This window comes from Bidens hawaiensis, unplaced genomic scaffold (genome assembly GCF_021521415.1).
Source record: "Bidens hawaiensis isolate Kalapana, Puna unplaced genomic scaffold, B.hawaiensis_p1.1 tig00006968_1, whole genome shotgun sequence".
Lineage (NCBI taxonomy): Eukaryota > Viridiplantae > Streptophyta > Magnoliopsida > Asterales > Asteraceae > Bidens > Bidens hawaiensis.
The window spans coordinates 1,298,215-1,325,816 of record NW_027491478.1 but is presented as its reverse complement, the minus strand read 5'-3'; the positions used below and the strand labels follow the sequence as shown (position 1 = coordinate 1,325,816).

The following is a 27,602-nucleotide window of genomic DNA, read 5'->3' as shown; positions in this document are numbered from 1 at the left end:
AAATATGAAAGGACCTAAGTTGACAAGTTGGTCAAGTTAGTTTAGTTTCCTAATTGTTTTTTTCTTGCAATAATAAGGGGGTTTGAAAAATCAAATGCCTTGAGAGCTTTGGTGAAAATATAGTTACATTGGTAGTCGTTCGGAACGTGTAATACTCGAATAATGCCGATGTGAACCTTCTTTAAACAAAGCGGATATCAATGTCAAATATTTAGTTCTATGATTTTTCTATGTATTTTAGGAAAGTAAACCGCAAAGATATTATCACAGTGGAATATCGTTGCCATGGGCACATCAAGTTAAGGCATTCGGTTTCTATGCAACTTGTTTTGGCAACTTTATTGGCCATCCCTGGTATTTTTCCTCACTGAACAATGGAGAGACCGTTGCTGCCATTTTTTATGGCCACGAAATCAGATTATCAGCAAAGGAAACACATACACCACTAGAGTATGCCATGAGTTTAGTTGATTAAAATGGGGTTTTCTGAAATATGTGGTCTATGGTGCCTTTGATATGACAGAATATTCGTTTTAGGAACTGGCAATGGGGATCCATTGAAGTGGTATAGGATGCTTGCGCTAAAAAAATACTATCACGTTTACAGGTAACTTGAATGCCGAGAAAATGATAAAGTGGGCTAAAATCTGACATCACAACTCATGAGACAAAGAGTCAATGATCTTTCGTAAAAGAGTGGGATTGAAGGTTGTCAAAATAATGTCGTCTAAGTACAATAGAAGATATGCCATATGGGTGTGACTTGGTGATAAACACACAGTGATGTGTCGCTACTAGTGCTACAAAAACCGCAGGTGGTGATATAATTAGCAAAGTTGTGGTATCACGGTTGGCTGTTTACACCCGTACAAGGATTCCATAGGTGACCAACTTGTGTAGGATTTGCCTTAAGTGAAGCTTGGTGGTTATAGCATCTAAACTATTTCATGAAGATCTCCATTATAGCATCTAATATTATATGCCTTACCGTACTGTCGTGTCTGTCAGTTAGTCAGTCGTATCACGTAGGTCCAGTCCATATGTTTGTTTCTTATCGACGGATGAATAATGTGGTTCGAATTTCCATCTATCCGAGCCATATAAGGGATATAATTCTAGTTACAATGCATGAAATGTCATTGGCTACCTATCCCTGTGTTGCCCATTTATGACCGGTCTTGTGTTCGGGTGTGCCACCCGCCATCAATCTTTTTAAAACTCTCTTGATCATGAACATGGTGAATGAACAAAGTGGATGAGATGAAACTAAAAGGCTAAAGCATTTCCCGTGCACATATCCTTCTCTTTAGTAGCCCAAATCATCACTTCAACTAACTACTGCACTTTAATACCTGAAATATGAGGATAAACATAATAAGCACATAATATTATTATAAATAAACACAATTAGAATTTATACTTTTAACAAAAGTAACCGTACATGAAACGTTGAGAGCAAGAAATATTTATAAAAAATTTCTACGAACAAGACGAACAAGAAAGTCGATGCAAAATTTGAATGAACACTGTAATAACAAGCAGACATAGTAGTAATACTAGCTAAAAGGGAGATAGTTTGAATCTCGCTTTTAACTTTTTTTTTCTCAATTTTTGTAACTCGTTTTGCCCTTGTCACATTTTGCAGGTTAACAAGTTGAAACACTTGGAAATTCCCCTTGATGATATAAAACTAGCCATGGATAATTTTTCAAACACATACACGATTAGACATTTGGGATATTGTATCTTGTACAGAGCCCAACTCAACCATTTTGATAATGAAAATTCTTCAACCGTAGAAGGTAAGAATACAACCGAATCGTCCAAGAGAGACAACACCATAGTTATAAAACACATGAGTTATGCAGATGGTGAAAAATTTTTATATACCGAAATTGAAATGCTTATAAGTGTTAAGCATCGCAACATAGCCACTCTACTTGGATTTTGTGCTGAAAGTGATGAGATGATCCTTGTCACTGACAATGTTTCTTATGGATACCTTGGTTATTATTTGGGGGATGTGTATTATGAGAGACGTCGTACAATGAGTTGGGAGAAACGTTTGAAAATATGCATTGATGTTGCAAACGCATTAAATTATCTTAATTACGAGATGGAAAACAAAAAAGTTATAATAAACCACAATCTAAATAGCGACATCATTGGGTTGGATGAAAATTGGGGAGCAAAGATAGTTGAGTTTGGGCTTTCTGTATTTCTGTCTTCAAATCAAGTTGATGAAGGAATTCATATGAAAACTTATCATTTCCAAAGATGTTATACGGACCCAGTATGGGCGGACACAATGAAGTTTAAAAGGAAATCAGAAGTTTATAGTTTTGGTGTAATATTGTTGAAATTCTATGTGGAAGGAAGGCTAATGACCCACTTTACCTTAAGGAAAATAATAGAGGGTTAGCCCCTTTGGCAAGGCAATGCATCTCGACAGAAACACTAAAGGACATGATAGATCTTTTAATAATGGAAGAGACATTTGAAAACAATTTTATTCAATATCGAGGACCAAACAAGGATTCGTTGGAAACCTTTATTAATATTGCAAATCGGTGTGTGGAACAAACTCAAAACAAACGTCCAACAATGGAAGTTGTGGTCAAGGAACTTAAGAAGGCATTATCCTTTCAAGTAAGTCGGGTAATGTCTCTGTTTTTAATTTTAGTTTCCCAATTTTAAAAATTTTTATCACTAATTTCTCGTTGATATTATTGCTTAAAGAAGGATAGAGTACAGCTCCCGGATTCTAACCAAGTTGTCAATAAACTTGAGAGTACGTTGCAAGTTCAGTTGACTCATGAAACTATTCCAGTAAGATCCTTATTTGTTTTTCCTTTCATGACAAAGTGTTTAGACAAAATAGAATCTAAGAATTGAATCGGAAATGAAACAGAATTTGTATACTAAATAAACATTTTAGTTCCTTTTTATAAACAAACTCGCACCATCTAATCTACTTCTAGTTATATAGTTCACAGTTGACTGCTCGACTTTAACAGACCTTTAGGGAGGAAACACCTTTTAACATTCAAGTTGCATTTACCAGCTTGCGGTTTGTATTTTAAAAAATATACACAAAAAAATACATGATACATTTGAAAGTTTTAACAAATTACGTCAATCCACTTATGTTAAAACCCTTTTAATTAACTTTCTACAAAAATGATTATTTAACCTTTTACATACCTAAAGGACAAATACGTGTTTTTACAATGTTTTACTTTACTACTTTTTTTTATTTCTTTTTGTATTCTTTTTATTTTTAACATTTTCTTAACCAAATAAATAACTTATTTGTTTTTTAAAATTTATTTTTTATAACTTTTTTAATTTTATTTTCAATTCTTTAACTAAGTTATTTACTTTTTCTATTTGATATTATTACATTATAAGTAAATAAATTAACCAATTTAGGAGTGTAAACAAGTTTAGCCGAGCTTGACATCAGCCTAAGCTCAATCACAGAGGGATCAAGCTCCATCCATGATCAGTAGATAAATAATTAAATAGGGGTGTAAATAAGTCGTGCCTCTTGTGAATGATAAAGAATGGTGTTTTAACTTCATCATAAAACACAAAGATAAGCTAAAAATTACCATATGAGATGTGAATGATCTAAGCAATTTCAAGCCATTACTTCATAATTTTAGAACTAATTTTTTTCTTCTTCATATTATTGCTTACAGGAAGAGCGAGTAGAACACGCAAATACGAGCCAAAATGCAAACAAACTTGAGAAGGCGTCGCAAGTTAACTTGACGCATGAAATTTCTGTAAGACCATCTCCTTTTTTTTGTTGCCATAGCTCTTACACATTAATTTAATGTAATTAGCTTAAGAGGCGATCTAGTTATAAATATGTTAGAAGTTAAATATGGTTTTACTTTCTAGGGTTTGATAAATTATCAATTTTAGTCCAAAATAATTTTCTCTTTTGACATTTTTAACCTAATAGCTTCCGTTTCTTATCTATTTTAGACTCGTCTATTAACGCTTATAAATACTTATGTTAAATAGAAAGACTATATTAGTCTTTTTATTTGAAGTACACGTACAATGACTAAACAAAAAAGCCTGAGTTCTAAAAATAAAAATTATGGGTTTTACTTTTTTCTTTTTTTTGAAGTACACGTATAATGACCATTTGTATTCACCGACCACCATCACCTTTTCCATAAACGCTTTAATTTAGGGGCTGTTTAACAAATGCTGAGCCATTAAGTACTGAATTAATAAGAGGTTTGAATGATTAAGAGGTCCTGAACCAGTAAGTGTTGAACCCATAAGTGTTGTTTGGTTGGACCTATGAATAACTATTTTACCCCTTCAAACTATTTTGTGGTGAATGAAATATATATGTTTAGTCAAGCTCATAATAATCGACCAAAATACATCTCAAAACAAACTTTCATTATAACCAACCAAAATACATCTCACAATTTACAACCAACTTTCATTATAACCAACTAAAATGCATCATAAAAAGCTCCCATCATCAAGAGTTATTGACATCAAGAACTAAAAAAATATTAAAAAAAAAAGAACCCAAAAAAATTGGCAATACAATACATGACAACAAACATCTAATGTAGTGAAGATGCTTTAGAATGTTTTAAGAGTTACTCAAGGCATGTTTGGGATTCCTTATTTACACCTCCTTATACATTATATAAAGAGTTTTTCATAAGTTACAAAATCTTAACTTATAAAAACTTCTTTTTTCTTCTTTACAATGTTTAATAAGTTATATTACCCAAACACTATTTTAATCTATAAAAGTGAATAAATTATAAGAAGGAAAAAATAGAAAACCCAAACACCCCCTCAATTTTCTAATGCAAATCATATGATGCTTCAAAAACTCATCACATGAAAAAAATGAAGGCATTAAATATTCTCCATTAACAATGAGTACCTTCGACTCCTCGAGCAAAACACTAGCAGGGCCCAAAATTGCCATGTTACGTCTTGAACCACACTCATTATCCTTACAAACTTTATTAGTATTACATCTTAATAGGGGAGAAGCAATATAACACACCTCCTCAGGAAAACCTAAACAAAGAAAAACAGGAGGTAAACAATAAGGAACAAAAAATCTATTCAAATTAACACAAATTCGATGAAATAAAACCTCACCAGTTTGCAATCATTTTTAATATCATTTAATTTTTCACTTGAATTTGTCCACTTCAAAGACGTCATCAAGAACTATACAATTAACCAAAACTCAAGAATCAATTGACCTAATATATATATATATATATATATATATATATATATATATATATATATATATATATATATATGGGATGGTTCAAGAGAGAAATAATATTATTGCAAGAAATACAAAAAATGAATATGAGCCACTAGTTTTGTTTTAAGTTTTAAATGCTTAAAGCTAAATAAAGAAAATAGTAATCATTCTCTTTCTTCAATTAATATAACTAGTTAAATTATTATAATTGAAAAATATTAAGAACTCATTTATTTTTATAACTTATTTTTTGTGTCTTAAATTTTTATCCTACACAAGTATAATTTATTCATACAATAAAATTTCTTTCTATCCAAAACTAATTTCTTCCGACTCAATATGTTAATATCCATCAAAACATACTTACATTACAATGAATAATACCAAAAAACTATTTTACATGTGTTTGCGTTAAAAATCAACAAAAAAACATACAATCTACACAAAAACGTATAATCTACACTTGTTCTAAGAATAAGACAACATATAACCTACACACGAAAAACATATAACCTACACACAAAATTCATCATCAATAAAATACGCATGCATACGAAAACATATAACCTACACACGAAAAACATATAACCCACACACGAAAATTTTATCTTACACAAATACAATTTATTCATACATTAATTTCTTTTTATTCAAAACCAATTTCTTCAAACTCAACATATCAATATCCATCAACACGTAGTTACATTGTGATGAATAAAACAAAAAACTATCTTACACATGTTTGCATTAAAGGTCAATAAAAAATATACAACCTACACAAAAACATATAACTTACACTTGTTCTAAGAATGAAAAAGAATGAAAAAACATATAACCTATATATAAAAAATATATAACCTACGCATCTGTAGGATATGTGTATCTTTGTGTAGTTTATATAATTGTTGATGCCAAATTACAAGTGTAAGTTGTATGCTAAATGTATGTTGTATGTTTTATCGCTCAAAACAAGTGTATGTTATATAACTTTGTGTAGGTTGTATATTTATTGTTTACATTTAATGTACACATTTGTAAGATATTTTTTTATAATTATTTATGACAATAATTTTTATAGACATACCAATTGTAAAAATATATACATTATGTTTTGATATTTAATGTTAAAAAACATGCTAATAAATTGAGTGGAAATTAGTTTTTTAATATAAAGAATAGTATTATATGAATAAATTGTATTTATTGAACAAAATGAAGAATGTATAAATAAAAAATAAAACTAAATTAGTGTTCTTATCTTTTTAATTATTATAGTTAAATTAGTTAGATATATTAATTAGAGAGAGATTTATTATGGTTATATTAGTTGTATTAATTGAAGAGAGGGAGAGAGAGAGTGCATTTATTATTGCATTTTTTTTGAACGGCCAACTAAGTAACGCCGTGTACTCCATACGCGGCCCCCAATGGCTAAAGGTAGCCCGAGCCGGCCACTAGTCCGGACAGACGGAGCCCCTAGCGGTCCACCTATTGAGGGATTCACCGGATAAAACCCGACCCCCACGCCCGCCAAACGGCACAACAGCGAGGAGCCGGTAAAACCGGGTGAGATAAGGACTCGAACCCTGGCCTCATATCTCCCATATAAATTGGTGGTGGTGAGGTTTGAACCCCCTACCTCTCACTAGTAAAGTGAGTGCTCTACCATTGATCCACAACCAATTTATATTTATTGTTGCATTTACATCTTTTTTATTTATTTTTAAAGATTTAAACCCTAAAATAAAATTAGTGGCGCATATTCATTTCTCTCATTTCTTGCAATAATTTGATTTCTTTCTTGAACTTAAACCTATATATATATATATATATATATATATATATATATATATATATATATAGGGATGGATCCTGCGAGAAGTGATATTACAACGAGAAGTGCGAGAAGTGAAGGTATAACTCCGTTAATCCCTAATTTCACTTCCTTTCATATGATGTTACATACATATATGTAGGTTGATTGTATTTATGTCTTAATTACTCATTCAAACTTATGTACCAACACACATACAAACATACATACACATATACAAACATATGTACACATTTACAAACATACGTACCTACACACATACATATGCACTTACACAACGCACCTACACATAAGAAATGAAGTGAAATTAGGGATTAATGGAGTTACACATTCACTTCTCGCACTTCTCACTGTAAAATAACTTCTGAAATGATCCAATACCTATATATATATATATATATATATATATATAATTATGCAAAACTTGAAATTGAATACAAATTAGGCAAAACTTGAAAATGGAAATCGAATTGTTTTATAATTCATTTGAGATTTCAGAATTGGAGTCAATTCAGTTAACTGCCAACTCAATTACCGTTCCAAAATTAGGGCTCATATGTTCTACTCAAAACACATAGCCTAAAACAGAATTTATATGTAAAATTAAGCATATTTTCGAGATAGATCCTTGAATCATACATGGCGATGAAGGTCTTCTCGAAGCAAAAACAGAAAATTAGAGTGATTGTGAGAGAAATTAAAAGCATACCTGTTATTGATCAAGACATATAGGACTGTTATTGATTGCAACGGTGGTGGAGGTTCAGTGGTCGTCGACGGTGGAGAGGTGAATCTATGGTGAAGATCGGTAAAGGGAGGGGGAATTTGTTAACGAGGGTGTATATTAGGGTTAAGGGTATTTGTGTCTGCTGAACTATTCAGATAGAAAAAGAGGAAGTGTTTAAACAAACCAAACACTCTAAATCTGAGTGAATCAGATTTTAGTCTGAATGGCTCCATTCAGACCCAAACTGGCCATTAGTCTTTGGTGGTGGCCGTCGGGTAGATGAAATAATAGAGCTTAGTCAAGAAAAGGGTATATGTTAATTAAAATCGAGTTTGCCAAGAGAAAATGTTATATTTATCTAACAGATTTAATGGATTAAACTACAATTCATGGGTTGACCTGCTATGGTCCCTATGGGACCGCTGCCCACCTTAATCTTTTTTTCTAGTATTATATCTATGTGAAAATCCTGATTGTCTCCTAAAATTTTGGTATCATCCCCTTAACTTTTGAAACTATTGAGAAAAAGGAAAATAAGTATCGTCCATTTTTTTATCCGTATAGGAAGAGTCATAGTAGTAGAAATAGAGAGTTGGAGAGTTATGTGAAGAAGATGGTAACCTAGCTAGCTCTCAAAGAGGATAGAGTGGTCGACAGACCCCAACCCGATATTCTGCTAGGCTCGAATATTTTTTAAAATTTCTTTTTAAATTTTTATGAAAACAATATGTAAATTCAATGTTTAAACTCATTTACACAATCATTAGTTTGGTCTAGTGACAAAGAGGTTTGGCTCCCAACCAAAAGGATTCTAGTTTCATTTGAGACATGTTTTAAGCCTATTTTTCAACAAAAAGTTTTTTTACACAACTCAAATCATAACCAAATAAGTCTATTTAAAAATTAAATTGTTAAAACCTAACAAAAAAAACTCTTTTACTTAAGGCCTAAAATTTTATTTTGCCTTCAGCCCAAAAATTTTATAAATTTTCGGAGACGACCATGGATGGTAGGTAGATAAGCTGGGGCGGATTTAAGGCTTGGATAGGGGGGTCGATGCCCACCGTCCGCCTGCCGGAGTAACATGTTTGTGGGTATGTGTTATTGTATAATAAGTCAATACTCAGCAAGTAGGGGCGAACGTTAGTGCGGGGGCCCCGGTTTTTTTTTGCGTAATGTGTAAATTTACCTTTTTTCGTTCGAAATTTTTTATACGTAGTGTAAATTTATCTGTTTTTGATTGAAAATTTGAGCCCGCCCCCCTTCGTTTTTGAAATTCTTTATACATTTTGAGTCCCCCCCGGTATCTTAGTCCAAGCTTCGCAACTGTTTAGCTAGTGCCTACCGTGGGTAATTGAAAGATAGAATAGTTAAGATGAAGATAAGAGAGTTAAGAAAGTGTTTTAATTGTTTATATGGATTTTTTTCGGGTCCAGGTAGATGTTTAGAATATTAGGTTGGGAGGAGTAAGCAAATGAAGAAAGTGATTGTATTGGGAATGAAAACCAAATATTTTATTACTAGACTATTGACCCGTGTACGACACGGGTGGAAATTTATAAATCATGTAAAAACCACAGTTTAATATAAAACTATAAAATAGGTTGTCATATGGTTGGGATTGGTACATGATATTTAGTTGTTAATAATACTGGTAAAATAAATTGATTATCAAACATAACTTTCAACGAAATTAACATCCTTTATACAATTATTCGATAGATAATCTAAAGTTCAAAATGAAAAATTTTTAACTACTAAATAGTTCCTTATAAACCACATTTGTAGTTTTGTTTGTAACTTTACCATCTTTGTCTAATATAAGCATTTTAACACCGTCTCTACTCTTCCCTCGTGAAATTTCCTATTAAATTGCTTCGTTGGTATTTATCGTAACAACTATTAAATATAAAAACAGAAGAATGGTTATAAAAATATTTGGTATAACTTGTGAAAAAAAGTGTGAATACATGTACTTTATCCAAAAAGTAAATGAATAGAAAAAAGTAACATGTTTTATTTGAGTTCGTACATATAGAACCTTGTTTAGTAGTTGACGATTCATTTTCTTCTCCAATGTCTAATCGACTAACATTAAATGATGTGATTGGACAAGTAACTGCAAATTTAATTGTTATTTGAATATAATAAGCAAAAAGTTTATTACACTTAACATATTTTAAAAACAAAGTATTGTCTATACTAACGTATGTTAGATTTTGTAAAATATTAAAAAAATGGTTATGTTATATTTTAATGTAATTATAAAGGTATTTGGTTGTTAAAAAGAAAACATATAAAAAATGGAAATATACAAAAACAATCTTGTTTCTTATCATTCCAATTTGTAATCATTTTGACATAATTTTTTGTTGTTAATATAAGTATACGTTTTTAACATAGTAATATGTTAAAATGAGTATCTACATTTTTGGGTGTATGTTCAATTTTGTAAAATACATAGCGCACAGCAAAAAATATATTTACTTAAGATTAATATTTATAGTATATCTCATAATTTAGTGTAAATAGTATAATTGAATCCAACAAAATAATAAATAAAATATAAATATATGAAAATGTATTGATGAATAGTCATTTTAGAATATTACCATTGGATATGATACTCAATGTTCTCTTTTCTGTTTACACTGCACGTTTTCAAATAATAAAATATAATATAACATTTACTCAGTAAACAAATAATATTAAAATGACTAACCGTTTATATTATTTCTCTTATTGAAAGAGGATGACTCATAAACACTACGTTTCATGGATCTTGAAGACATCTAAAATAAAATATAATAAGGTTTTCATACCAACAAATAGGAAACACTAAACATGTTGACAATAAAAACGTATATAGGATGGCGCATGATTATATTTATTTAACAAAGGATTTAACTTCAAAAAAAATAAACATACATACCTTTGTCTACTACAAATTTATAATATTGGTTAACTTAAAACGACATGAAGAACTTCATAATCTTGCATCTCAAACTTCATAAGCAATCAAGTATGAACATTGACGTATTGTGTTTTAATATATAGTGTGTCAAATATAACTCAAGAAAATGTATTGAATATATAGTGTTTAAGTTTACATATGTTAGAGAATGACTAAGTTATTTTTTCGTCAAAAATTATGTCTTTCTTGTACATAAAGACTATATGGCATAATTTAAGGAGTAATTTGTTTTACCAAATTAACATAATATTAAAGTGATCTTAAGTGATTAAAAAAATCACAAATTAAACACCGATTGGGTCGTATTGCCATAATTTGAAAGTCAAATCTAACTTTTTTATTTTTGTACATGTTCAAAAATGGAAAAATGAAATGAATTTAATTTTGAAGGGACTCTAATATAGAATTAATATATCTATATGTATTCTAACTTTAATTTAGACGCGTTAATTAACCGTTACGTAAATTATACGTTTTATACGTTAACAGAATATGGTTCAACAACTTTATTAAACATTTACACATATAAAATAAACGTCTAATAAGATATCAATAATTTAGACCCACTAACACAATCCACTCTTTAATTTATTAAATGGTTGAATGAGTTAATATTATTTAAAATTTGACCAAAATGGTAAGTTACAAATCCATATTTAATGATAAATTTAAATATTTCCAATGAATCCATATTCTTAAAACAGGAATGGTAAACGGGTTCGGAGGTTATACAATGCATTGAATGGTTTTGAAAAAATTGTTTTATAATTATTTTATTACTAGGTTATTGACCCCTGTACGACACTGGTGAATATATAGAAATTTTGAAGTACACATATACAAATTGAAAGGAAAACATATTTGTGAATATGCTTTTTGAGATAGCAATATAATTTATAATTGCAATTCATATTCATATGGAAACAAAGCTATTAAAAACATAAATTTACGAAAAAGTAAGTTTTATAGTATGATGCTTAAAAACATAAAGTTCATAAAATATTAAAATTTTTCTTATAAAACATATTTGTTGTTTTGTTTGTAGCTATACCTTGTTGTCTAAAATAATCATTTTAACATCGTATTTACTCTTCACTCTTGATCAAGCTACATACAGTTGACCATGTGTAAAAACCGGGTCTCTCAAGTATATCTCAATCTTGTGGGAGACTGGCTTTTATTTTTGTTAATCGGAATTTCAAAACAAACTATAACGTGAAAATGTCTCCTGTTTAACTTGTTCTTCTTGATCTCTTCAATATTCACTAAGGGTTATTGAAGCAAACAAAGTATACTCTGGTACTATAACTTGCTCGAGATTGATCTTTGCTTGGAGAAATACTTAGAATAAATCCACTTACTTCTCACAGGCAAACTTGAGATCCTCATTTATTTTATCTTTGCTCGACCCATCAAGCTTGCTTGTAAACTTGGTTTATGCTCAGACAATCAAGTGTTTGCTTGTGTAAAAACTGTACTCAATAGAATAACAACCTTGCTTGACGAAGTGTAGCTTGCTCGAAGCTTGACATTTAGAAAACTCCAAGAAGATAACCTTACTCAACATAATATATTTTGCTCAAGATAGTGAAAACTTTGCTTGAAGTGCGTGAATTTACTCAAGTTCCAACTTAGCTATTATTGAGGAGGTTGAGAAGATTCCAGCCTTTTCTTATCAATTTTATTGACCCAACAAAAAGGTAAAAAAAGTATATAAATTAATGATATGATTTCTATTCGAATAACAAATTGGATTAAACCAAAAATACATCAAAACACGCGGATATAAAATAATATAATTCAACTCTTTTATTACTAATTCAAATCGGCACATAACACTGAATACATAAACCAACCATTTAATTTTAACTCTAAGCTTTATCTTCGAGGCCCATAATTCAATTCACCTTTTGTACTTCTCGGTTGTCCAAACTAAACCGATGTATCTATGTGAAATCGATATTATATCATTTAACTTATGTGGACATAAATTACGCTAAGTGCATAAAAAGTTTTATTAAGAGTTGGACAAAAACCATTATAGGTCAATCCAACCCGTGCCAAAATGTACCTGTATTTGGATAGTTACTCAGCCTATTTGTAAGGCCTCGTTACCGGTGCCTCACATTTGGATGTTGGATTTACTCATCAACATAGTTCAAATCATCAGAGTTAATAAAAACATACGCGGAATATAAAAACTTTCGTAAACATTACATTAATTCATAACTTGTCTTAGAATAAACACCTTGTCCTTCAAAATAACATAATATTAAACATAAACGTCTTCCGATGCCAGCCTCTTATTCAATGCCACGTGCTCCCCTCAAGCGAGCTGTCTCATTCTACTCACCTGCGTGCATATTAAAAGTCAGCTACGCTGAGTGAGTTCTAGTTAATAACATAACATACTCTACATACATCCATACATACTTCCATTCATACTTTCATAAATCAAATTCTACTTTACTCTATTCTATTCTGCCTCGGATATTATTAGGGTCCGGTCCCTTTTTCTGCCTTGGATATTATTAGGGTCCAGTTCCTTTTTCTGCCTCGAAAGTTATCAGGGTCCGGTCCCTTTTTCTGCCTCGAGGTTATTAAAGGGCTCGGTCCCATTTCTGCCTTGGATATTATTAGGGTCCAGTCCATTTTCTACCTTTATATCTCTTATATTCAGTCATAACATAATACATATCATTCATAGCTTATACATAACATTATATCTTGACAGCACGTGCAATATCCGAAGATCGTTCACGTACCGACAAGCCATCATTCTTACCTTTCACATAATCACATAAGACATACACTTATCACTTAGGATAACTTATTAACAATCACATCGAGTATGCACACAGCCCTGAAAACATAACACGTAAATGGGGCTAGAAACTCACCTGAATGCGGTTACTTTCACCGTTAATAGTAATCCCTTTCTTGAGTTGTGCACGGCTAACTGTATAATATTTACATGTATCATTTAACTATTACTACTCATAACGTATATCTATCGTTATATAACCCATAAAGAACGGGGGTCCGGGGGCAGCGCCCCTGGCAGCAGGGTTCTAGGGGCGGCAGCCCCTAGAAGGGTCCAAGGGGCAGAGCCCCGGGCTGGGGTCGAGCTGCCAAGTCAGCTTGGAAAATTTTTATTTCCATTAACCATCTTAACACATTTTTCATTAAGATTTTATTTTATTTCCATTAACCATCTTAACCATCTTAACAACTGTTCATCTGGGCCCAACTGGGTCTAGGCCCAAACCAAACAAAGATCTGGCTGAGAACTCTTTGGCAGAGAACTCTCGGCCGAGAACGTTGGGTTGACCGAGAACCTTGGTTTTACCGAGAACCTTGGTTTGACCGAAAACCCATGTTTTCAGTCGAGAATGCCATGGCCGAAAACCACATTGTTGGGTCAATATTTGGTGGTTTGTACTTAGTTCTATGTTTGTTGGGTTGAGTATGTAGTATGGGCTTGGGCTGCGTATATAAACCGAGAACTCCTTGAGTTCTCGATGGGCTTTTGGTTGTTTGGGCCAGCTTTTTTGGTTCCCTATATATAGAACATCTTGTATAGGGTTTTAGGTGGTTCACATTAGTAGAGAGTGAGCATATTCTAGAGAGCAATACGTTCTGTGTAATCTCATGTACCTGACGGTTTAATAATATAATCGTGTGCATTTGGAGTATTACATCGTGTTCATCATATTTATATATTTCGTATCATATTGTTCTTGAATCACCACTTTGTTAGGAATCCGCACTAACATCGTGTTCGGGTTGATATCATATTGTAGTGATCCAGATTCGGGACATACAATTGGTATTAGAGCCTTTGACGAATTTAGGCTCGTTAGTGTGATATCAACGGATTCAAGGTATTAAGGTTTGGTGGTGTTGGTGATTTTTCCGGCGAATAGTTGATCGGAGAAGAAGACTGAACTGTTTTTGGGTAAAGATTAGCTTTAATTTTGGATTAAATTCAAATCCCAGAGATTTCGGTATTATTCTATTACCAAATTTACTTGGTCAAAGCTGTTTTTGGGAGTTCTCGGCTGTGGTCTCTAGTTTTCGGACATCAAACATAGTTCTTTGTCCATTTTAAGAGATTTAGGCCAAAATCAAGTGATCTCGGTCAATATTTGAATGTTCTCAGATGTATTTCCTAGTTTTCGGCCAAATCTTAGTGCATAACAAGGGTTCTCGGTTTAAGCTATTGGTTCTCGGCCAGAATAAGAGTTTTCGGTTAACAACTATAGTTTTCGGTCAACTCTTGTGGTTCTCGGTCAACTTTGTTGGTTTTCGGTCATCTTGGGTTTTCGGTCAACCCCTGTTTTCGGCCAATATTGAAGCTAATCAAATAATCATAGTTTTCGGTCAATTTAAAAGGTTCTCGGTCAAGATCAATTGTTCTCGGTCAAAGCCGTTCTCGGTCAAGAAGTATTGAAGCAAAAAAAAAAAGAGTTTTTTGGCGGGAAAAATTTTCTTGAACGAAATTTTTCCAGAATACTCCTTCTAAGTAAAAATTCATTTTGGAAACTTTTGGCAAAAATATTTTTTTTTCGGGTGATTTTTGGCGAATTTTTGGCGGGAAATTCGAAAAAATTTTGTCTTGAACGAAATTTTTCCTGGACGCCTCTTTTGAGCGGGACATCTTTATTGAGAGATTTGGCGAACATATTTTCTCGAGAAATTTTGGCGAGAAAATCAATTTAATCTGATTTATTACTCAATGGATTTTTCACAACTTGTTTTTCAACCATGTTCTTTAAATTGTGGTAAGAAAATAGAAATGTATAAACTTCATAATGACAGTCTAAGCAGAGATATGGAAAGAATAAAATCAGAGAATTTTAAACTTAAGAAAAATGAAAAGGGTTTTCTAGACAAGATAGAATCGCTTAACAAAGACATTAAAAAACTTAAGTCTGATTTTAGTATAAAGAGTTGTCATCATCATGATGCTAAACAAGAAATTTCTGAGTTAACTGCTAAACTGGAAGCCTCCAAGTTAGAAATCTTGAATCTAACTAGCAAGTTTGAAAAGGCTAAACTTGATTTTAAAAAATTCGATGGTTCCAGTAAAGTAGTTAACTCAATGATTGAAAACCAATTGTGGTAAAAGGAAAATGAAGGTGAGGGAATAGGATACAGTCAAGTTCCCCCACCTTACAACCACAATTATGTCCCTACTCCTGTCACCAAAGAACAGGAGGAAAAGATAAAAGACATGCAGTATGGTAAACAGGTTCAATCTGAAACTGTTGGATCAGGATCCCTAGAGAAAATCAAGCCTGTTTTTAAAAATGTGAACAATTTTGATGCTTCTACTTCATGTGCAGATATAGTAAATGATGTTGCTTCTGATAATAAAGGGGTTCAGGCTACTGCAAATGAATCTAATTCTAACGTGTCATCAAACTCAGATGACACCACAACTCAAAATTGTATTAATAATAATACACAGAGTTGTGGCAACAGAAGGAAGGCACATAAGAAATCAGCACAACAAGGACAATCTCGTCCTCATAGATCCTCCGGATCTCCATGTGCTGATAAATCAGTAGGTGATATTTATATTAAGAGGCAAACATGTTACCATTGTGGCACGCCAGGACATATAGCCAGAAATTGTGTTCATCGTCTATATGTTCCCTATTACAAGCAAAATCAGAAGGTTGCGCCAAAGGGAAAGAAGAATGGAAAAACCTTTCATAAGAAGGAATTCCAACATGAGGCTGGTGCTTAAGTTCACATTAGAAGAAAGATGAAGGCGTGTTTCGTCTACGGGAAAGACGGGCATTTGGCAAAGGAGTGTCACTACCGTGCTGTTAATAGACAAGCTTCTCAGGTGAAAGGTAACAGGTTTCAACCGAATCCAGTGGTTAAAAAAATGCTTATTTTAGAAAACCACGTGTATCTGTACAACGGGTCACAGATACTCAAGGATCCAAAGTTAATATGTCAGGTTTACACTCAAATGATTTAGAAACTGCTAAAAGTAAATTAAATTTTCAGAAATCAAAGAGTGTTGAAAGTTCTAAGAATTCAGATTTGAATTGTTCAACTCCAAAGTCTATTCTATCAAATTTCACTAAACCAAGAGAGACTTGGAAACTTAAAACTCAGCAAACAGAATCTGTAATAACAAATGATTCTGTTAAATATGGGAAAGATATGAGTTGGAAAGAGGTCACATATGTTGAGGCTCAAGGGAACCCCAAGACATTTATGACTTGGGTTCCTATGTCCAACTGATCCCGCTATGCGTGTAGGAACAACCACAAATTCATTGTTTATTAAATGGGTTATTCCAGGCACATGACAGGGCAAATATCCATTGTTTTTAAATCTTTAAACCATGAAATGGATTATTGGCCTGGACGGGATTTTAGGGTGATAGAACATTTTTAATCTGCTCTCTAAGTGTGTAGGAAAAAATCAGGGAATACATTGCATATTAAAAGGCTTGTTCCAGACATTCAACTCGCGAAGATGCAGAATCTCAAAACAAGCTCATTCCTAGGGGGAGATTCTCACAAATGGGAAAGATGATTTCTTGAAGATAAAAGGTAACCGTATCACTTTGGTATGAAATATTGATCAGTCAAAAAGATTTTAAAATTTTAATTTTTTATAAAGATACAAAAATATGTTCACGTTTAGTTTTTCAAGTATAGTTTTTATTTTGTTTTAGTTCAAAATATGAAAATGACTTGAACGTGCATGAGAAATGATAGTACATCAGTTGGCTGATATCACACTTCATTTTTATTAAATACTTCGTTTCGACGATTGAGTCTTTTTGAGGTTAAATTTGTACAAAAAAGTTTTTGCACAAATTTAGGGGGGGGGGGGGGAATTTAAAAAATTCAAAAAGAGTGTGTGTGCGTCTAATAATAAAAAAGTCTATGTCTTTCAAACTTCACTCTCGCTTAAAATTATGTCGGTTGCTCAAGTTTGAAGAACATATACTTGTATATGTTTGGTCCGGTGATCTACTTGTAGATTCACAGGATAGCCATTTGTCTAAAGACTGAAAGCATCCGGGGTGATTGTGATGTGTTTTTGTGTTTTGAATTATTTCACTTAAAGTTATGTCGGTAATTCCAAGTCGGAGGGACACGTATTTTCATATGTGTTTTGGTCCTGTTAACCACTAGTGGTCATACGCGATAGCCATTTACCTAAAAACTGAAGAGTGACCGGGGTGACTGAGTTCTTAACATGTGTGTCGTCTGTAATTTCATGGGAAGTGATATTACTATTCAGTTAACAGCTTTTTAGAAGCTTCAAAATATTTTCAAATGAAAATTGATCCAACCTTTGGAAAGTGATAGATAAATTGTTTATGTGTGCATAACGGGTGAAGTTATTAAGCTTAAAGGGCTCTAGAACAGTCATTGATCTGTATGGTAGATTTCCATGATGCGTAAAAGTTGAAGTGATATAAACTAAATATGTTAAACTTACTGTGGAGAGTCATTTTGAAGACATGTGCATGTCTCCATATACATCTCTCCGAATGATAGGCAGAAAAGCAATTACCCAGTCATACACGAGCCCGTTGGTATTTGGTCCCCAAAATGATGTATCTTATTGAGAATGACAAAGAACAAATGTGAACAAAATTACTGTAAATATATAATCAACCAAAAGTTGATAAATGTTCACAAGTTTTTAAGAAAAACACAAACATGAGGGTTAATAACAGAACTACAGGGGTGGAGGCAATAATATAAGTCCTTTAACATCCCGAATGAAAGGCCTGTTAATTAAACTGTAAGTCCAACGTTCAACCTCAAATATGTTTGCAAATTTTAAAAGAAAAATAAAATATATAAGTTCTATCATTAAAAGTTTTTAAACCAAATCCAAGGGGTTGGAGTCAAATTGGGGTGATCTGGGGAAATCCAAATACGCTTTGAGAAGATATAGGAGGCATCACAGGTCCATGAGTGATGTCCATCTAAGCTTTATGTCGAACCGAACCTAATTTATATCACTGATGCGATGAAAAATCATGCTAAGTATGGGATACACGCTATCAATCTGTCTCTTAATGGCATAATAATGCTGAACATGAATCTTTGTGAAAGCACCTTAAATAATATGATTCCATGTTCGGATCTTTTCATAAAGGCGGCAGTTTTATCAAAAACTGAAATTTGATTCCAAATTTTTGCTAAATTACAAGAAGACCGAGTGATTAAAGTTGTTTTGTTTGTTGTTTTTATTTTTATTTTAGTTCATTTATTTAATTCTTTACTTCTTGATTACTCTTGTCGAAACAAATGTTAAGAAATCGATTTGAAGTTTTCAGCTCATGAAATCTGATATCAGTTATTGTGTTACAGTTGGTTTAGCTGGTATGATCTCATTTCAAGTCTTTTCAAGAAAACTAAAAAAATACAGAAAAATAAAAATTACAAAAATATGTCTGTTTTATTTTGTTTTATTTAATTGTTTTAAAAAAATATATTTTGGTTGATCTTTCTATCAAAGTTGATTGTTCTTTCAAGACTGATTTCTTGCAACGGAAGCATATGAAGTATCTGAGATTCAAATTGATGCTGTCAAAAAGGGGAGATGATAGATTATTGGATGCAGATGCTGAAGTGGCTGATCACTGAAGTTGCTGATTATGTTCTAGTAAAGATTCTGAAGATCTTGAAAGCATCAGTTTAAGGGCAAGATTGTTGGGTCATAATTAGGTTAAACTGACGCATATCAAAAGGCCACAACATGATCAAGACTAAAATGATGTAAACGAAGACGAGTTGAAGAATTACATTGGTGTAATACCGAAATCCCTATGGATTTCGGTTAGGCTAGTTTGAAGTGAAATAAACAAGAACGAAGCTACAAACCAATGGGGAGATTGTTGGGTCAATATTTGGTGGTTTGTACTTAGTTCTAGTTAATTGGTTTTGGTTGTATGTGTTATATGTAAACCGAAATCCATAAAGGATTTCGGTGGGCTTTGGGCTCTACTTGGGCTTGGTTGTTAGCTTCCCTATATATAGAGAATACGTGTATAAGGTTTAGGGTTGTTCACATTAGCAGAGAAGAGCAGAACTAGAGGGTGGTTCATTCTCATTATTATCAAGTATTGTAAGTGCTTAAGCACCCGACGTATTCAATATATATACGTGTGTTTTGAAGCAACTTTGTGTTCGTTTACTTGTTATTTCTTGTGTTCTTGAATAACCGAGCATTGGTATTCCGCACCAATACTCGTTTGGTTGATATCATATTGTAGTGATCCAGATTCGGTACTTACACACATGGCCGAGAACCATGTAGATCGAGAACACCATGGCCGAAAACCACATGTTGGCAGAAAACCCTCAGCCCAGATCCTCATTCCACTTTTATGATTTTTACTTTGCTCAGTTATTGATCTAAGGTTCAAATCATGAACTTTTAACCTCCTATCATCATCATTCATAATCGTTGCACCCCCGCCAATATACTATCATCTAGATCTATCCCGTTTTAGGCATAAAGCTTGGACCTTTATACATTTAAAACGTTCTAGGCTAGATCTAGGGTTCCTATATGAACCGTATATAACCATATGTCTATTAAGTCCGTTTTAATCATCAAGTTTGCATTTTTATGATGTATCTAGACCAAATCTAGTCTATGTTCAATTTTCATGGCTAACCGTTCATAAAAACGTAACTTTTAAGCTCAAGAACATACCTTATGTCGATTTCTAGGCTACGGCTAGTTTGGTTACAAGCTTGGATCTTTTAGCTTGCTTGAATATAGAGGATGGATCGAAGACCTTGGCTCGTTTGATTCTTGGATCACACTTCTCTCTTGCGGCCGAAAAGGAAAGGGTTGTGTGTGTTATGGAGGTGTAGGGAGAATAAGATGGAAAATATGGATGGAAATGGAAAGGATTAGGGTTTAAGGGGTATTTATACTCCCTTAAGCCCATGGACTTAAGGCCCATCTTTCCTTTTTAGTCCATGATTAATTCCATTTAATCTAGCCTACTTATCTTTCCCCCTATTAATATTATTTTATTTACCATCTTAAGTAAACTTGTCCATCATAAGAGATAATAATATAAAAATATTATTTATTGAAATTTTGGGATGTTACAAGTCTTCACTCCTTAAAGAGGTTTCGTCCCCGAAACCTAACTATTACATAAACAGATTAGGGTAAAACTTGCGCATCTCATCCTCAGCTCCCCAAGTAGCATCTGATCCCTTACGATGCTTCCAAATCACTTTCACCAAGGGTATAACCTTGTGACGAAGTTGTTTTTCCTTACGATCAACAATCTCTATCTGTTGCTCAACGTAGTTCAGCTGTTCATCAACCTCAATGTCCATTAGTGGCACGTGAGACGTGTCATCTGCTAGGCACTTTCTCATATGAGAGACATGGAAGGTTGAATGAATTCCTTCTAGCTCATCGGGTAAATCCAGCTTATAAGCCACTTCACCCACACGATCTAAAATCTTAAATGGTCCAACGTACCTTGGACTCAACTTCCCCCTCTTTCTAAAGCGAATGATCCCTTTCCAGAGCGAGACCTTGAGCATCACATTGTCACCAACGTTAAACTCGATCGCTTATCGTCGCTTGTCAGCATATGACTTATGTCTGTCTTGAGCAGCTTTCATTCTAGCCTTAATCTGATCGAACTTTGAAGACGTTTCTTGAACAACCTCTAGGCTTTCCATTTCTTTCTGACCAATCTCTCCCCAACATACGGGAGTTCTACATCGTCTACCGTAGAGCATCTCAAACGGGGGCATACAAGTACTTGAATGGTAGCTGTTTTTATAGGAGAACTCTGCCAGATGCAGATGATCATCCCAACTTCCACCAAAGTCTAAAACACAATCACGTAGCATATCCTCAAGGGTTTGGATCGTCCTCTCGGACTGTCCATCGGTTTGAAGATGATATGCCGTACTAATGTTTAACCTCGTTCCCAGAGCTTCATGGAACTTCTTCCAAAACCTCGAAGTAAACCCTGTATCTCTATCAGACACAATCGATAACGGTACATTGTGCTTGGTTACAACCTCTTTAATGAACAAGCTTGCTAACGTTTCTGACGAGATAGCCTCTCTTATGGGCAGAAAGTGAGCACTCTTGGTCAAACGGTCCACATTCACCCAGATGGTATCATGATGCTTAGCTGTACGAGGAAGATTAGTTATGAAATCCATGGTGATGTGTTCCCATTTCCATTCAGGTATCTCTAGCGGTTGCATCTTTCCATAAGGCTTTTGATGTTCGGCTTTGACTTGTAAATAGGTTAAGCACTTACTAACGTAATCTACTACATCGTTCTTCTCTCATAACCAAATGTCTATTAAGTCCATTTTAATCATCAAGTTTACATTTTTATGATGTATCTAGACCAAATCTAGTCTATGTTCAATTTTCATGGCTAACCGTTCATAAAAACGTAACCTTTAAACTCAAGAACATACCTTATGTCGATTGCTAGGCTACGGCTAGTTTGGTTACAAGCTTGGATCTTGTAGCTTGCTTGAATATAGAGGATGGATCGAAGATCTTGGCTCGTTTGATTCTTGGATCACACTTCTCTCTTGCGGCCAAAAAGGAAAGGGTTGTGTGTGTTATGGAGGTGTAGGGAGAATAAGATGGAAAATATGGATGGAAATGGAAAGGATTAGGGTTTAAGGGGTATTTATACTCCCTTAAGCCCATGGACCTAAGGCCCATCTTTCCTTTTTAGTCCATGATTAATTCCATTTAATCTAGCCTACTTATCTTTCCCCCTATTAATATTATTTTATTTACCATCTTAAGTAAACTTGTCCATCATAAGAGATAATAATATAAAAATATTATTTATTGAAATTTTGGGATGTTACAAGTCTTCACTCCTTAAAGAGGTTTCGTCCCCGAAACCTAACTATTACATAAACAGATTAGGGTAAAACTTGCGCATCTCATCCTCAGCTCCCCAAGTAGCATCTGATCCCTTACGATGCTTCCAAATCACTTTCACCAAGGGTATAACCTTGTGACGAAGTAGTTTTTCCTTACGATCAACAATCTCTATCGGTTGCTCAACGTAGTTCAGCTGTTCATCAACCTCAAGGTCCATTAGTGGCACGTGAGACGTGTCATCTGCTAGGCACTTTCTCATATGAGAGACATGGAAGGTTGAATGAATTCCTTCTAGCTCATCGGGTAAATCCAGCTTATAAGCCACTTCACCCACACGATCTAAAATCTTAAATGGTCCAATGTACCTTGGACTCAACTTCCCCCTCTTTCTAAAGCGAATGATCCCTTTCCAGAGCGAGACCTTGAGCATCACATTGTCACCAACGTTAAACTCGATCGGTCGTCGTCGCTTGTCAGCATATGACTTATGTCTGTCTTGAGCAGCTTTCATTCTAGCCTTAATCTGATCGAACTTTGAAGACGTTTCTTGAACAACCTCTAGGCTTTCCATTTCTTTCTGACCAATCTTTCCCCAACATACGGGAGTTCTACATCGTCTACCATAGAGCATCTCAAACGGGGGCATACCAGTACTTGAATGGTAGCTGTTTTTATAGGAGAACTCTGCCAGATGCAGATGATCATCCCAACTTCCACCAAAGTCTAAAACACAAGCACGTAGCATATCCTCAAGGGTTTGGATCGTCCTCTCGGACTGTCCATCGGTTTGAAGATGATATGCCGTACTAATGTTTAACCTCGTTCCCATAGCTTCATGGAACTTCTTCCAAAACCTCGAAGTAAACCCTGTATCTCTATCAGACACAATCGATAACGGTACATCGTGCTTGGTTACAACCTCTTTAATGAACAAGTTTGCTAACGTTTCTGACGAGATAGCCTCTCGTATGGGCAGAAAGTGAGCACTCTTGGTCAAACGGTCCTCAATCACCCAGATGGTATCATGATGCTTAGCTGTACGAGGAAGCTTAGTTATGAAATCCATGGTGATGTGTTCCCATTTCCATTCAGGTATCTCTAGCTGCTGCATCTTTCCATAAGGCTTTTGATGTTCGGCTTTGACTTGTAAACAGGTTAAGCACTTACTAACGTAATCTACTACATCATTCTTCATTTGTGGCCACCAGTAATCCCTCTTCAAGTCTTGGTACATCTTTGTAGCTCCTGGATGAATCGAGTATCTTGACTTATGAGCTTCATCTAAGATTCGACCTCTGAGATCTCCATGGCGTGGGATCCACATACGGTCAAACCTAGTCTTAACTCCATGAGTGTTTTCCATCAACTCATCTTGCTGGCCATAAATTCTCTCTTTCTTTACTAACCCTTCATCTTCTGACACCTATGACAGTACCTTGATGATTTCTTCAAAAATACTTGAGTTCATAATCAGCTGTTATGACTTTACTGTTGCAAGGACTTCCTCATTCTTACGACTTAGCGTGTCAGCGACCACATTAGCTTTACCGGGATAGTATTTAATGTCGCAGTCATAATCCGTATTCAACTCCAACCATCTTCTATGTCTCATGTTCAATTCCTTCTGTTCGAAGAAGTACTTTAAGCTCTTCTGATCTGTGTAGATGGTACACTTCGTACTGTAGAGATAATGCCTCCATATCTTAAGAGCGTGTACTACAGTTGCTAGTTCTAAATCATGCGTCGGATAATACTTTCATGAAATTTCAACTGTCTAGACGCATAAGCTATTACTTTTCCTCGTTGCATCAACACGCAACCTAACCCTTGATGCGAGGCATCTACACAAAAAACCAAATCCTCGTCACCATCGAGTAAAGCAAGGATTGGAGCTTGCGTGAGTCTCTTCTTTAACTCTTCAAACGCGTCTTCTTGAAACTTTCCCCAACTGAATACTACCGACTTTCGGGTCATACCGGTCAACGGTGCGGCTAGCTTGGAGAAACCTTCGATGAATCTCCTATAGTAGCCAGCTAACCCTAAGAAGCTTCGTATATCAGTTGGATTCTGTGGAGTCTTCCAATTAGTTATCGCTTCAATCTTAGCTGGGTCCACGGTAATCCCTTTAGGGTTAATCACGTGACCTAGAAATTGAACTTCTCGCAACCAGAACGCGCATTTCTAAAACTTAGCATACAACTTCTCTTTCTTCAGAATCTCCAATACCTCTTTCAGATGCTCAGCATGATCAGACTCGCTCTTTGAATAAATCAATATATCGTCGATGAAGACAATAACTGACTTATCCAACATTGGCTGACACACCCTATTCATCATGTCCATAAATGCTGCGGGAGCATTTGTTAGACCGAGTGACATTACGAGGAACTCGTAGTGTCCGTACCATGTTCGGAACGTTGTCTTAGGGATGTCTACCTCCTTCACCTTCAGCTGATGATAGCCTGATCTGAGATCTATTCGTGAGAACCAACTTGAACCTTGCAGTTGGTCGAACAGATCATCAATTCTTGGCAAAGGATATCTATTCTTTACCGTAAGCTTATTCAACTCACGATAGTCTATGCACATTCTCATACTTCCATCCTTCTTCTTCACGAACAACACCGGTGCGCCCCACGGAGAAACACTTGGTCTAATAAAACCTTTATCGAGGAGTTCTTGCAGTTGGGACATCAGTTCTTTCATATCGGACGGTGCTAGTCGGTAAGGTGCTTTCCCGACGGTTTGGGCTCCTGGTACTATATCTATCTGGAATTCTATTTCTCGCTCCGGTAGCAACCCCGGAAGATCCTCTGGGAATACTTCTGGGTAGTCGCGCACAATAGGAACATCTTTCATTCATTTTGTCTCGGCCGTAGCGTTGACTACATACGCCAGGTAGGCACCACACCCTCGCCTTAACAAACCCTCGGCTTTTATCATCGAAATGACATTAAGCCCAGAAATTTCCTTATCACCATGAACCGTCACCTCACTACCATCCAAAGACTTTAACCTTATTATCCTACTCTTACATACTATCTGAGCTTCGTACTTCGACAGCCAATCCATCCCCAAAACTACATCGAACCCTCCTAAGGTCATAACGTACAAGGTAACAGGGAACTCATGTCCCTCTAACTTTATCTTACAGTCCTTAACCATTTTCATTATTTTAACCGAGGTGTCACTAGCAGTTTCTACTATAAAAGTTTCAGACACTCGGCAACATTTCATTTTAGCTAATTTACTAAATGTTGTAGCTATGAAACTCCTATTTGCACCTGAATCAAATAATACTGAAGAGGAAATACCGTTTACTAAAAACGTACCAGTGACGACATCCGGAATCTGCTTGGCTTGCTCCTGAGTCAGCATGTAGGCTCTAGTTTTTGGCCTAGCTTGATCGGCATCCTTCTTCCCACCACCTCCAGTTTCACCCTCTGTGCATTCTCTAGCAAAATGGTCCGTCTTACCGCACTTATAACATGCGGACTTGGCGGTACAATCGGGAGCGTAATTCCCCACTTTTTCGCACTTGTAGTAGGCATTCGTACCAAAATTGCATTCACCAGCATGACTCTTTCCATACTTATAACAAACATCCGAACCCTTAACCCCACCTGCACTCACCACTATGTGCTTTGCCACATGTCTTGCACGACTTGTTCCCCCAAACTCTAGTCTGCTTGTTCTTAGGGTTCCACATTTGGGTACCGGGTCGTTTAACAGGAGCGACCCATTTCTTCTCTTTCTTCTCGTCTTCCACCATTACATCATCCGCAGCCAGGTCTGCATAAACCATCTCTGCGAGTTCGACAGTAGAGTCAAAGGTAGCAGGTTTACTTGTCCTGACTAGCATGCAAACTTTCTGTGGCAATCCCCTCACATAACACTTGATCCTTTTAGCCTCAGTGTTAACCATATCGGGTACCAACCTAGACATTCGGTTGAACTCGGTGGTATACTCACGATGTGTCATCGTCCCGGCTTTCAGGTTCAGAAACTTCATCTCTGCCCTCTCAACCTCGGTGTCAACACAGAACTTCTTCATCACTAACTTCTTCAGATCCTTCCATTTCATGGCCTTAATCTCATCCCGGGTCTTCCTCTGTTCCACACTTTCCCACCAATACATAGCTTCTTCTTCAAATGATTGGGTGGCATAACCGACATCTTGATCGGGATAACACTCGCTAATGCGGATAATTTTATCCATGGTGGTAATCCACTGAAGAGTAGCGATTGCGTCTCCCAAACCAGTCAGCTTCGGCGGGTCACATCCCTTGAAGGACTTATAGTTGCACCCACCTCGGCCTCTCTTCCTGTCACCGGCTTTCCCAGATTTAACCCCACTCGAGGCCTCCCTCTCTTCTTCCTCATCTCTCCTACCCTCACCTCCTGCCCCTCCAGCAGTTCTTTCACGGCTTCCAGCAGACCCTTCAGGGGTAATATTCTTTACAGCAGTGGCTACAGCTTGAACAATAGCTGCTTGAATTGTAGGATCCAGTTGAAACCCTTCGTTGTTGTTCGGGTCTCTTCTAGCTGCGCTTCCTTCATCTCCGATGTTGGAAGCGGTCTCAACCGAAGGTTGTAGGGCACGACGAGGCCTGCCACGACGTCTGGTGGGGCCCTCAGTTCTCGCAATCACTCCAGCTCCTGCATCGCCTCCCGTTCCAGCCATCGTATTCTAAAAGGGGAAACACAAACGTCATCACTCAAGGAACTATTTAGTACAAGGATAGTAAGGCTAACAGGTAATAACAGTGGCCAGCTGTGATTAGCTGATCACGTTACTTTCCGTGTCCTATACATTTCCCTTTATGAGTCTATTTGTGCTGATTCTACCTTAAACAGTTAGTCAATCAAAGCAATCAATTAATCCTATCCC

At 35.2% G+C, this 27,602-nt stretch overlaps 1 protein-coding gene across 1 annotated transcript in view; it reads left to right on the top strand.

Annotated features, from left to right (window-relative positions):
• Window positions 1-1,855: 1,855 nt before the first annotated feature.
• The window catches only part of LOC143634030 (uncharacterized), a 35,514-nt gene continuing 9,767 nt past the window's right edge, over window positions 1,856-27,602 (top strand). Inside the window, exons 1-4 of the mRNA XM_077102217.1 lie at window positions 1,856-2,313; window positions 2,376-2,649; window positions 2,740-2,829; window positions 3,705-3,791. Coding sequence (XP_076958332.1) covers window positions 1,856-2,313; window positions 2,376-2,649; window positions 2,740-2,829; window positions 3,705-3,791 — 909 coding nt within the window. The remainder of the gene's footprint in view (window positions 2,314-2,375; window positions 2,650-2,739; window positions 2,830-3,704; window positions 3,792-27,602) is intronic.